Below are 13,227 nucleotides of genomic sequence, written 5' to 3'. Positions count from 1 at the left end.
ACGAAAAGTACTTGCCTTCAAAAATAGTCGACTTTTCGTTCGGAAATCATTACGTAATATCATTTATTGTTCAGGTCGACGAAAAATAAATTATCATGATTTTATAAACAAAAAGTTAAACACTGTAGACTACAACAAGTATATAATTGTGTCTGATTCAGATATTTATACACAAAAAAAAAGAAGTATGAATAATGCGGTAGGCTGCGTTTAGCGTTCTTGAGTTCATATCGAGAGTTGCATGAGTGAAGATTAAAAAAGTGAGATCAAATAAAACTTAAATAATAATAATAACTGTTCTTTATTGGCCATCGACCGAAGTCCTTCAGCCTTAATTCCTTAAATTCCTCAAGAACCCTCGAAGTGAGTATAATTTTTATTTCGAGTTAGGTTAAACACCCATCTTTTTCGCCCAGATGTCTTCCATTACATGTGGTCTTAATGATGAAACTTATTAAAACTGTCTGCGACTAAATAATTGGTTTTTGTCATCTTACGACCATAAACTAATTAAAGCCCTCAAGTTATAATAGTGAGAATCTTATCATGATGAATTCGTTATGAAATTTCCTCTCCCTTCCCTGTTCTCGTTCTGCGACAACTTGCTAGGCATTCTTCACGTCGACAAGTACACTAAAAATGTATGTAATTATCCACGTACTTCAAATCTGCTTATTATTTAGTGGTACAAGGTTTTTTTTTGAACGCTTGATATATTTTATAAAATTGCAAATAAAAGACAGCTACTGTATATCCTCCTAGAAGATAGAATATACAATTTCCTTGCCACAAACTCGAATAGTAGGCCTTATATTTTCACTATTATTCCGTCACTGAATCCGACAATGAGCAGATAAAATATTTTTGACATCCAGGGATTAATATGGGAGGAGCTCCAGCTGGACCAGCAGGTACTGGAAAGACGGAAACAGTCAAAGATATGGGAAGAGCTCTTGGGAAGTTCGTTGTAGTCTTCAATTGTTCTGACCAGATGGATTTCAAAGGACTTGGAAGGATTTTCAAGGTACTTGGTTCAATTCCGTCCTTTCAATATGTTGTTTATCAGTACCTCTAATTTTTAAAGCGGAGTTATGCAAATGTGCATATTTCGATTATGTACAAGAACAAAGCATGTTGTTTTCAGTCAATTCAGCTGGTTTTCATAAAATTTTCAAACTTCGAATTGGTGCAGGTACAGGTCTACAATTCACGTAAATTGTGGTGTGTTAACAATTTCAAATTTCGCTTTATGTTGAAGCAATTTTTATTGCTTCAACTTATAGGCACTTTTTATTGCGGTTGTTTGGAGACTTTTATAGCTATTATAACAACAAGGGAAATATGAATAGTATATTTCCCGAGATTGTCATAACCGTGGGGAATGTATTCATATTTCCGGTGTTGTAATTAATAGATTTTTCTGATTGAAACAATAATGTTCTGAAAATTGGAAAATTGATATAGGATTGTAAATTTTTTAATTCATCGGATTTTTAACGTTGCTATGAATGGGTCGTGTTTATGAGAATCATGGTTGAATGGTTTGATTTTCGAGTCTTGTCAGGAATAAAATTGATAAAATGTCAAACTACGTGGAAAGTCAAGGCGCAAAAGCCTGTGAATCTTTGGTTCCGGCGAAATCTAAAGTTGCCTATAGTAAAGGCTATGAAGATTTTCAAGATTGGAGAATATATCTATTATACATTGTTTTCAGATTTCAGATAGGTTTTTACATCGTAATGGTAGTATGGCTTGACTGAAATCTAAAGGTATTACTCCGATACCCAGTTTTTGTGTACATATGTGAAAACTCCACTCCACTCCACTCCACTCCACTCCACTCCACTCCACTCCACTCCACTCCACTCCACTCCACTCCACTCCACTCCAGTCCAGTCCACTCCACTCCACTCCACTCCACTCCAGTCCACTCCAGTCCACTCCAGTCCACTCCACTCCACTCCACTCCACTCCACTGCACTCCACTCCACTCCACTCCACTCCACTCCACTCCACTCCACTCCACTCCACTCCACTCCACTCCACTCCACTCCACTCCACTCCACTCCACTCCACTCCACTCCACTCCACTCCACTCCACTCCACTCCACTCCACCCCACTCCACCCCACTCCACCCCACTCCACCCCACTCCACTTCACTCCACTCCACTCCACTCCACTCCACTCCACTCCACTCCACTCCACTCCACTCCACTCCACTCCACTCCACTCCACTCCACTCCACTCCACTCCACTCTACTTCGGCTATGGCTTATAAGACTAGGCACAACTTTACCCAACCCTAACCTCAATACCTTATACTCTCCACTTATACTTTTCACTACCCAACACTACATTATCATTCCCTACCCCACACTACAGTACCATACCCTACTCTGCCCAACTCTATCCTACCCATGGTAGAACGAGATGAGAAACTCGATATCCTCCATTCTGTATTATTAATGCTACTGAGCTTTTTCAGGGCCTAGCACAATCTGGAACCTGGGGTTGCTTCGATGAATTCAACAGAATCGAATTGCCCGTACTATCCGTAGCCGCCCAACAAATATACATTGTTTTACAAGCTAGGAAAGAGAGAAAATCAACCTTTATTTTTATGTGAGATGATAATTCTGTAGTATTGCTCACAACTTGTTAATAATTCAAATTTTTCCCCTAGGGACGGCGACAATGTATCGATGAACATAGAGTTTGGCATATTCTTGACGATGAATCCAGGCTACGCTGGACGTCAAGAACTGCCGGAGAATTTGAAAATTATGTTCCGCAGTGTTGCTATGATGGTACCTGATAGACAGATAATCATACGTGTAAAACTGGCCTCTTGTGGTTTTCGGGAAAATATAATTCTGGCTAGAAAATTTTTCACTTTGTATCAACTTTGTGAGGAGCAACTTTCCAAACAGGTTATAAGTTTCAAACCTTGACTTGAGAAACACTTGACTAGATTTTGTTTTAGGTTCATTACGATTTCGGACTGAGAAATATCTTATCAGTTTTAAGAACTCTTGGTGCGCAAAGGAGGAGTAATCCTAATGATACTGAGGAGACCATAGTCATGAGAGTACTCAGGTGAATGAACACTCTTTATTACTAATTACACATTATAAGTCACCTATAATATATAAGCAATTATGCATAATTGCCATTACAAACTGACAATTATACCTACAAAGTAATTTCCACTTCTAACTATAACGATTATACATATTTGTCAGATCGAACTGACAATTATACAGGGTAAGAACCGAGGTTAGAACTATTTAGAGGCTGACTATAGGAATATCGAAAACCGTTAAAAATGAAGGGTGGCTTGAATTACAAAAAAGTAGTAGGTACACATAATCGCTATATAGAATTATTACACACCGAATTTCGTGTAATTATGTCCAAAAACAAATGAGTTATGAAGAAAAAATGATTATTCCCTTCAGAATAAAAGGCTATGACACTACACATCTGTGGATCTTTTGAACGGGCATTTAGCCAAAGTAACAAATTTTCCGAATATCACAGATGTTTTTATTTTTGAATTCGAAAATTAGAAGTATACTCATTTTTCAAAACCTTTAAATATTCATTAGTGTTCAATTTAGTTTCAAGAGTTGGGTTCATTGAATTTTTGGTATTATTATGGTACGTAATGGTCATAAGGAGTAAACTGGAAGACGATGGTGATATCTTGTGTTTGGAAAATATTCATCAAATAAATGAAAGCTATTTTCCGAATTTCATATCATTCGATTAAACCGTTTGTGAGGTGGTATAAGAAAAAAGTATTTATTTTGACCTCAAGAATCTACTGTCGAAATATTTCTACGAGTCAAAGACTCACCCTGTATTTATTTTGCTATGAAGAAGTTTAAATTATTGACACATAACTTGCAGATGCTTGAGAAGAGTTGAAGTTGGTTATCCTGTTGGATTGATAGTTGAACACGTTACATCAGTTTCATCTAGAAGCACAAATCTGATTGAATTTAATTTGAATTTCTCTTGTATTTATATAATCCATTGATTTTTGAATTTGTGTGATGCCCGTCCCTCCTTCCCCGGGTTTCACAAAGCTTGATCGGGGAATCAACGCTTGATTGACGAAAAGACGTCAATTTGTTTTCAATCGATAATTCAGTTATGATCATTCAGAATGTCATTCTCGCATCAAATTATGATGTTTAGACGTCCATTCAATTATTCTCAATTGCTACTTCCTCAATATACTCAGAAATGAAAAGGTTTCAGTAATTTCGTTTTAGAAATCGAGTGACTGTCAAATCGTTGATAGTATAATCAACTTTTATGAAACTCGCTCTTTATATTCCAAATTATCTTCCGCATAATTACGAGTTGTTTTTAAATACAGAAGTGTATTCAAGTTATTATTCCAAATTTGTCGTTGCTGATCATTCAAAAAATAAAATTATCAACTGCCAGCACCTTTTTGGGTCTTCCAATAGAAGGAAATTCTTTGTAATTTTTTCAACTGATTGTGGAAAATACTCGTATGTAGCTGAAATATATGTCGTTCAGATTGAGATGAAACATAATTTATTTACATGGAATAGCTTCAATAACCTCTCAATATATCAGGGCTCCTATTAGAAATATTAGAATGAGCAGATTTCAATTCAAAATAGCATACTTCTAGATACTTTTTCCTTACTTTTTGGATTTTGGCCTTTTGGCTTTTGCGACGTGAAAAAAATATATGAATATTTCAGTCAGCTGGGTCTGAAAATGTTATCCACAATATGTTTACATTCATTAGGTAATATCCTGCAGTCAATATATGTTTTTTCAGCACAAATCATTGAGTTTTCAACAATGGAAAATATTGATGTGCGAAAAAGAAAAGAAATTCACCTTTTAAGCTTTAAGCCAGTTCTGCCACACGTAATTGAAATTTTCGTAGTTCACAGTTGTAGTTTAAACTCCTTTGGGTGAAAAGGGAAATATTAAATATCATGATTTTAGTAGCTGTAGTTCAGGACAAAATAAATAAAATCAATTTTAAAGGCCCCACATTTGGAAAAAAGTATTTGAACTTCTGTTATTTTTGGGACACTCTGTATTTAGTATTTAAACGAATATTCTGTGTAGTCGCCGAGTTCCAGATCATGCACATATTGCCGCTAACCATTCATTGATATTTTCAGAGATATGAATCTGAGTAAGCTCGTAGATGAAGATGAAGCTCTCTTTCTCTCCCTCATAGATGACACATTTCCTGGTATAAAATTGACGACATTTTCTTGGAAGGATCTACAGAAGGCATTGGTGAAGAATATAAGTTCATTAGGATTGGTTAATCATCCAAATTGGAACCTGAAAATAATACAACTGTATGAAACATCCCTCGTGAGGCATGGTCTGATGGTTTTGGGTATTTGAGCAATTAATACATAATTTCTGACGCATAAAATTCGAATTTCCACTACTAAACTAGTTTTTAACTTAGATCAATTGAAAATATAGTGATGGAAAAAGGTGGGAACATCTCCTTTAAAAAGGGAGTATATTACTTAATGATGACACAGATTTTGACATACAGATTAAGATAGGTAGATAGTAGAGATATATGAAGTAGGTTGTTGACGTTCTGGGTAACTGAAGAAGCTAAGTTGGATCTCAACCCTGTGCCTGGAATTCATTTTACGAACACATAAAAAGCATTGAGAGTAATGAGACTAGTAGGCGTTTTTGATAACAACACTATTTCAATCAAACCACAATGGATTCAATGTCTGGTTATAAAAACCTCTTTTAACATAAACGACAGAGCATTGAGGTGAACAATTAATTGTACATTTGACCATGGATAAAGCTTTCAGGTACACGTTTCTTGTCGAATTTTCATTGAAAGGAACAAAACAGTTACATACCTGTATAAGGGTCAACTCACCCAAAATTATAGTGGGTCCATAAAGCATTCCTAAGAATTAAGATCTGTCCATAAGATTGCTTATCCGATAGGAAGATGGCCATATACTGAACGCCATCTGCCAATTATATTGAAAGAATTTCTCAAAACGTCTCCACGATTTCGTTCAAGACCCCATCCTCTATCGGAATATTCACGCTACACTATACTGACGAGGGACAATGATCCCGAAACCGATCTACACTTGCGTTTAGAAGTTTCGACTCCTTTGGGATTTCCTAATCTAGTTCATGATTAGCTCGCATTATTGGAAAGATAATTCTTCGGAATTTTTGTTTTCAGTTTGATCAAATATAATATTCTTCTATGTTCTATGTTCGAGGCACGTTATTTTGAAAACTCATTGTGGGAGAACCTTTATGAATAAATATTTCAGGTCCCACCGGTGCAGGGAAGACGAAATGCATGCTTTGTTTAATGAAAGCAATGACTGATATGGGACAACCACATAAAGAGATGAGGATGAACCCAAAGGTGAATACAGTTCAATGAATTCAGGTCCAGTACATTCCACTCTACTTTGCACTAAGTATTCAATTCTGAACGTTTCTCATGCAACGTAAATTGAAAAGTTTCAAGTAAAAAGTATCGAAGTAGACTCTAGTTTACAAATAAATTATTCTGGTTCTCAGGCGATCACAGCTCCCCAAATGTTTGGTAGGCTCGATGTTGCCACCAATGATTGGACTGATGGCATTTTTTCAACTTTATGGAGACGAACATTGAAACTAAAAAAATCAGATTTCTGTTGGTGAGTTATTCGATATATAAATAACGACTCGGATTTATCCATTTTAGACCTGCTCCCCGCGTATAGTCCGATGACATCGCTTGATGACGAAATCTCAATGTCGGAAATCATAAGCGCGATTAAAAATATGAAAAATGATAAGTCACCTGGTCTAGACGGCATTCCGGCGGAGATATTCAAAGCCTTGGATGAGGACCTTGTCAATAATCTCCTAATACTATTCCGCAAGATCTGGGAACAGGGAGATGTGCCACAAGACTTCAGAGACGCTTTAGTTATCAACCTCTATAAGAACAAAGGCGATACGTCGAATTGCAACAATTACAGGGGCATATCGTTGCTTAATGTGGCCGGTAAAATTCTCTCGAAGATTATGGCTAATCGTCTGGTTCCACTCTTAGAGAAGCTTTTACCTGAATCCCAGTGCGGCTTTCGACCAAATCGAGGTATGGTGGACCTAATTTTTACACTGCGACAGCTACAAGAAAAGGCCCGTGAACAACAATCAAGGATTTATACAGCCTTCATCGATTTAAGCAAGGCATTCGACTCGGTGAATCGGAGAGCGCTATGGAAAATCATGGCACGTCTAGGAGTACCCGAAAAATTCCTAGCAGTGTGTAAAAGCCTTCATACCAACAACACCGCTAGAATACAGCATAATGGCTCTACAACCGACCATTTCTCAACCAACTCTGGAATAAAACAAGGCTGCGTATTAGCGCCTTTACTGTTCAATATTTTCGCCATAGCTGTATCGATAATTGCTGACATGAGCATGCCCGTAAGAGGTGTTGGGATAAGATTCAGATTTGATGGAGGCCTGTTTAACCTGAAGCGCCTCAGAGCAAAAACCCGTACCAAGTTTATCACGGAACTTCAATATGCAGACGACTGTTCACTCATCGCTAGCAGCTCAGAGGATCTACAGATAATGATGGACACCTATAAACATATATACGAAGCTTTAGGCCTTAGACTCAATATTGACAAGACCAAAATCCTGGTAAGTCCGCCAGAAAGCCTTCAAACAGATATCAGCCTGGACAATGAAACTCTAGAACAGGTCGAGCAGTTCAAATACTTGGGAAGCTTCATAAATACTAGGGCTAACCTTGACACGGAAATACACAACCGTATCTATTCGGCATCACGGGCATTCTGGAAGCTGAAGGACAGAGTGTTCCAAAATCACGACCTCAATCTGAAGACCAAGACAGCTGTTTACAGAGCAGTGGTCCTCACAACGCTTCTTTACGGAAGCGAAAGCTGGACTCCCTACAGGCGACATATTAAACAGCTTGAACAGACGCAGCAACGTCATCTAAGACAGATAATGCACATCAGATGGTTCCACAAAGTTTCGAATGCAGAAGACTTGCAGCGCGCGAGTTGTACAACAATTGAGACTTAAGTAACGAGGGCCCGACTCAGATGGAGCGGCCACATTCTGAGGATGCAAGACGAAAGACTCCCCAAAATAGCTCTATACGGCGAACTCACTGAGGGAGCCCGGAAACCAGGAGGCCAGTATAAGCGGTTTAAGGATACACTACATCAATCCCTAAAATCAGTTAATGCTAATCATAACTGGGAACAACTAGCGTTAGACAGGTCACAGTGGAGGTCTTTGGTCCACAATTATAATGGAGAATCGAGGAGGATACAGCGGCGGCCAGATCTGGTTGGAGACTATCCATTCCCTGAGTGTGGAAGGATCTGCAGGTCACGGTTGGGTCTCTTTAGTCACAGGAGGGCACACAGTCGCAACTAGCACTAAGAAGTTACAAGTCTGTTAGATTTTTTTTTTTTTTTCCTTCTTCTTTTTGTAGATTTATTCCCGGTAACGGGATACAGCAATGAATTCGATATATGATACATTACGTAACATCAGAAGATTAGATACATCCAACTGAATCAGAAAGAAGTTTCCCTTATTGTTGATATTTGAAATTTCCCTTCATTACAGTTGAAACACTCCTCTTATTCTTTCAGGCTCGTTCTAGATGGGCCGGTGGATGCAGTTTGGATCGAAAATTTAAATTCAGTCCTAGATGACAATAAAACTCTAACTTTGGCCAACGGCGATCGTATAGTAATGGCAGCAAATTGTAAACTAGTTTTCGAGCCCGACAACGTGGATAACGCCAGTCCAGCTACAGTTTCCCGGATGGGCATGGTATTCATGAGTGCGTCTGTTTTGCCATGGTCGCCGATTCTAGAGGCATGGTTGAAAAAGAGATCGAATCAGGAGGCCAACGTCCTGAAGAATTTATTCAATTCGATCTACGACGATCTGCAACTTCTCATTTTGATCAAGTTGAAACCAAAGATGTTTTTAAGGGAAGCCATGTATATAAGACAATGCTGTGATGTTCTTCAGGGGATACTGGATATCAGAGAGGAAGCCAGTAAGAAGTTCTTTCAAATAATGAACAGATGAAAAGAAACTCTGAAATGAATGATGTTGAAGGTTCTCCTCAGATATAATAGTTGCGAGTAGCTAAACCTAACATTAGCCGAGTATATAGAAGGATAGATAGATATGCTTACGAAAAAACAACATTAATCGATATACGGGTTGGTCCATCGAAAATTAAACACCTCGATTTTCCGATTTTAAAATGAAAATGTGGAAAATCGCTCCGACGGTCAATTTCTGATTCGATGATTCTCAATCCCTTGATTTTGACACATTTCTAAAGTATTCAGTAAGAGTTTGTTAATTTTTTGTCCAAAAAGTATTAATTTATGGTACAAAAAAAGTAGACGGACCATGCTTTTGATTTACCTTTATCGTGAATTTTTAAAAACATTAAAAAAGTGTGTCAAAACGATTGTACATTTGTTGTAGTGTTAAAGTGTTGTATTCCGTAGAAGAAAGGGTGGAAATGATAAAATTATTTTTTAGAAATAACAAATCTGCGCGAACAACAGCGGATTTATTAAGCGCACAACCTCTTGATTTTGAATAGGGATGATGGGTGTTGCGATACCCCATTATGAAGATCTTATCGAGTATTATCTGATCACGAAATTTTGCCTAAAATTGCCACCGATAACAAAATGATAGCTGAAATAGTGGAATTTTTGTGATTAGTTGTCTCAGGAAGGTTTTGAACGAAACAAGACACATTAAATGGAAGAAAAATTCAGGATTTCACCGAATCTTATGTGAAAGGAGAGAAATGAACAATTTTCAAAATAATGAAATTCTGATAAGTGATTTAATACTTGGTATTTCCACCCCTTGCGTTAATTACAGCTCGGCAACGACGGTTCATACTCAAAATGAGTGATCTTAAAATGTTCTGATATAATCCTTCCCAGATTTCTCCGAGTTGGATTCCTAAGTCATTAAGAGTAGCTGGATGATTTTCTGAACTTCTCAGCCTTCAATTGAGGTTGTCCCAAACCTGCTCAATCGGATTGAGATCTGGATTTCTAGCTGGCCATTCCATTCGAGAGACTTCAACCTCTTCAAGGTACTCCTAAACGATGCGCGCACGATGGGGTCTGGCATTATCGTCCATAAAAATGAAATTTTCACCAATGTATGGGGCAAATGGCAGAACATGCTCTTCAAGAATGTTCCTTATAAACTTATCAGCATTCATAGCTCCATTATCAACGACCACTAGATCTGTGCGAGCAGTCAAAGATATTCCACCCCATACCATAATCGATCCTCCCCCGAAACCAGTAGTATTCAGGAAATTGCACTGAGCATATCTTTCATGTGGACGTCTGTATACAAGGGAACGTCGATCACAATGATACAGGCAGAATCTAGACTCATCTGTGAAGAGAACTCTTTCCCAATCGGCCTCTTCCCAATGGATATGCTCTCTCGCAAAATCCAAACGCGCCCTTCGATGGGCTGGGGTAAGAGCTGGGCCTCTTGCCGCGACACGAGGCCTTAAATCATATTCTCTCAGGCGATTTCGTATTGTCTGAGTGCTAATTTGCACCTCACGAGTTTGCTCAAGCTGAATCTGAAGGAGGCGAGCGGTTGCAAATCGTTGTCTCAACGAAGAAACTCTCAAGTAACGTTCTTGAATGGCACTTGTAACCCGTGGTCTACCCTGTCCTGGTCTTCGGACATTCATACCTGTCTCCCTGAATCGCTGCAACATTCTGGACACACTTGTATGGGAAACTCCAAACCTTTCTGCAATTCTTGTGTATTTCCACCCTTCTTCTCGCAAAACTACCGCTTGGGCACATTCCTCTTGGGTCAAATTGCGTGTTTCGCGTTGCATAGCGATCGAGTGTAGAAAATCAAATGGAAGAAAAACTATTGATCACTAGAATTGATCGAGAACAACTGATTTTAGAATGGAGCCATTACATTCAAAATCTGATAATATCATCTTATTTTATTCCTGCAGGGAAAAAAAACATCTGTATTGAAGAAAACCGTTGAAAGTGGATAACATATGCATGCATAATTCTGATAAAAATAATTATCATTGAGAACAACTTCAGTTGTAGAATAATTTTGAGATTTCCATAATGTGCGTTAATTTTTTTGCGCAGTGTATGTATCTTTAACAACTCATATTTACATGCACGATTGAAATAGAATTCATTGTTTCTATTTGACTAGGTATAGGCTTATGATTTGTACTGAAAATTTACTTTTTTGCTACTCCTTTCAATGCTTAATAATTTCAAAGCACCAGTGCAGTGCATCGAATATCAGTCCGAATTAAATGACGTCACTCGTGACTGGACACGAGTCCATGGGACTCTAGTCACAGCCTTTCTGAAAACATTCACGTACATTACTCAAGCAAGATTTCTGGTGTAATTTGATGGCATTCATTAACGATCCGAGTTCGTAAATCATCCAGTCACTCAGGCTGGGTAGCGTAAATCTTGGATTTCAGGTGACCCCATAGAAAAAAGTTCAGGTGGTGATCATCTGAGAACTGACTCACCGGTTGAACGAAATGAGGTGCTGCACCATCTTGTTGTAACATGATCGTTTGATGGTCTTCCTCATTCTCTTATACTTGTACGAGGGCTAGATAAATATCGTTCTCGAACAGATCTGAATGAATTTGTCCAGTGAGATTACCAGGTGTAAAAAAGGGCCGATTATGTGATTTCCATAAATACCCGCCAAAACTTTATATTCTTGGGGAAGCTGAGTATGCACCTTATAAAATAAACTTCATCTGACCAATATCCACAGTTTTGCCAGTTCACAATGCTGTTAACGTAAAATGAACACTCGTCCGAAAAACCGATATCGAACATGTAGTTTCAGTTTTGATTACCGTTAATCATTTCACTGACCACTTCACAGGACTGGAGTATGGAATTTATGTTGTTTAAGAATTCTCATGATTGTTGTGCGTGAAAAATCAAATACATCGGACTATTTCCTAGTACAAAAGGTTGGATCCATTGCTACATGACCTAAGACAGACACGTCTCCCGCTTCGTCTCTTTCATGCACCCTCTTTCTATTTCAGATTGAACCAGTAGCGTCGAATTTGGCAACCAGTTGCACAACGTAAGGAGCTGATAAATTTTTTCCAGGATATCGTTCGTTAAATTAAGCCGCTGTTGTTCGCGCAGTGTCGTTATTTCATAATTTTATGATTTCCACCCTTTCTTCCACGGAATACACCATTTTAAATCAAGTACAAATTTACAATGGCCTTGACACACTTGTAATGTTCTTAAAAATTCACGATAGACTAAGGTAAATAAAAACATGATCCGTCAACTTTTTTGGACAAAAAATTGACAACATAACTAATAAATACCTACCTTTGAAATGTGAATGAATTCCACATTACCTCTTCTACTATTTTCGCTGTTACTTCATTATCGATTGATATTTTGAAGCGAAATTTTAGGATCAGTACTATTCAGGGTTCTGCAATAGTGCGTTAGGCTTCCATAGCTGCCAAACTAGACGTTTTAGAAATTCAGTTGAAAAGCATTCCCTTTGTACTTACAATTCTGCATCTCAGAAAATTATTTTCTAATATACAGGGTGTTCCTAAATAAAATTATTCAACAAAAGAGTGATTTTTTAAATGGAACTCTCCTTATAGTTTTGCATATTTTCAATGCTCTTCAATACCTCTACGATGATGCTAAATATTAGGGATATTTTTCCAACGGTACGGATCTTATTCAGAAAAAACAGCATAATTTCGACGAAACAGTAGTTCGGTAAAAGCCGTTTACCGATTTCCAGAAGCGATAGAAACATGAATTTGATCAGGATTTCTTTTAACTTGAGAATTTGCCTAGTCATCGTTCCTAAATGATCAACCTCTTTTATACAGGCTGTCCGTTATCAATGTCCTAATATGAACAATTTCAAATTGTTTTTTCTCGATTTTTTCAAATGTAATACCCTGTACTTTTTCCATGATGATGTACACAGTTTAAAACCTTACATTTTTCAGAAGTAACCTTTGGATTATTTTCACTCCTATGTCCAGCAGAGACGAAAAATGACATTTCAACCAAAAATTTCAGTAA

General features: G+C 37.8%; 1 protein-coding gene across 1 annotated transcript in view; it reads left to right on the top strand.

The window, feature by feature from the left end:
- The window catches only part of LOC123322782 (dynein axonemal heavy chain 8-like), a 69,999-nt gene that overhangs the window by 19,147 nt on the left and 37,625 nt on the right, over nt 1–13,227 (top strand). The window contains 8 exon segments of the mRNA XM_044910801.1: nt 876–1,024; nt 2,487–2,623; nt 2,685–2,931; nt 2,985–3,097; nt 5,182–5,408; nt 6,343–6,440; nt 6,599–6,717; nt 8,713–9,128. Coding sequence (XP_044766736.1) covers nt 876–1,024; nt 2,487–2,623; nt 2,685–2,931; nt 2,985–3,097; nt 5,182–5,408; nt 6,343–6,440; nt 6,599–6,717; nt 8,713–9,128 — 1,506 coding nt within the window.

The sequence above is a fragment of the Coccinella septempunctata genome, chromosome 1 (assembly GCF_907165205.1).
Source record: "Coccinella septempunctata chromosome 1, icCocSept1.1, whole genome shotgun sequence".
Classification (NCBI taxonomy): domain Eukaryota; kingdom Metazoa; phylum Arthropoda; class Insecta; order Coleoptera; family Coccinellidae; genus Coccinella; species Coccinella septempunctata.
The sequence above is the reverse complement of the archived record's forward strand: the minus strand, read 5'-3'. Positions and strand labels throughout refer to the sequence as shown.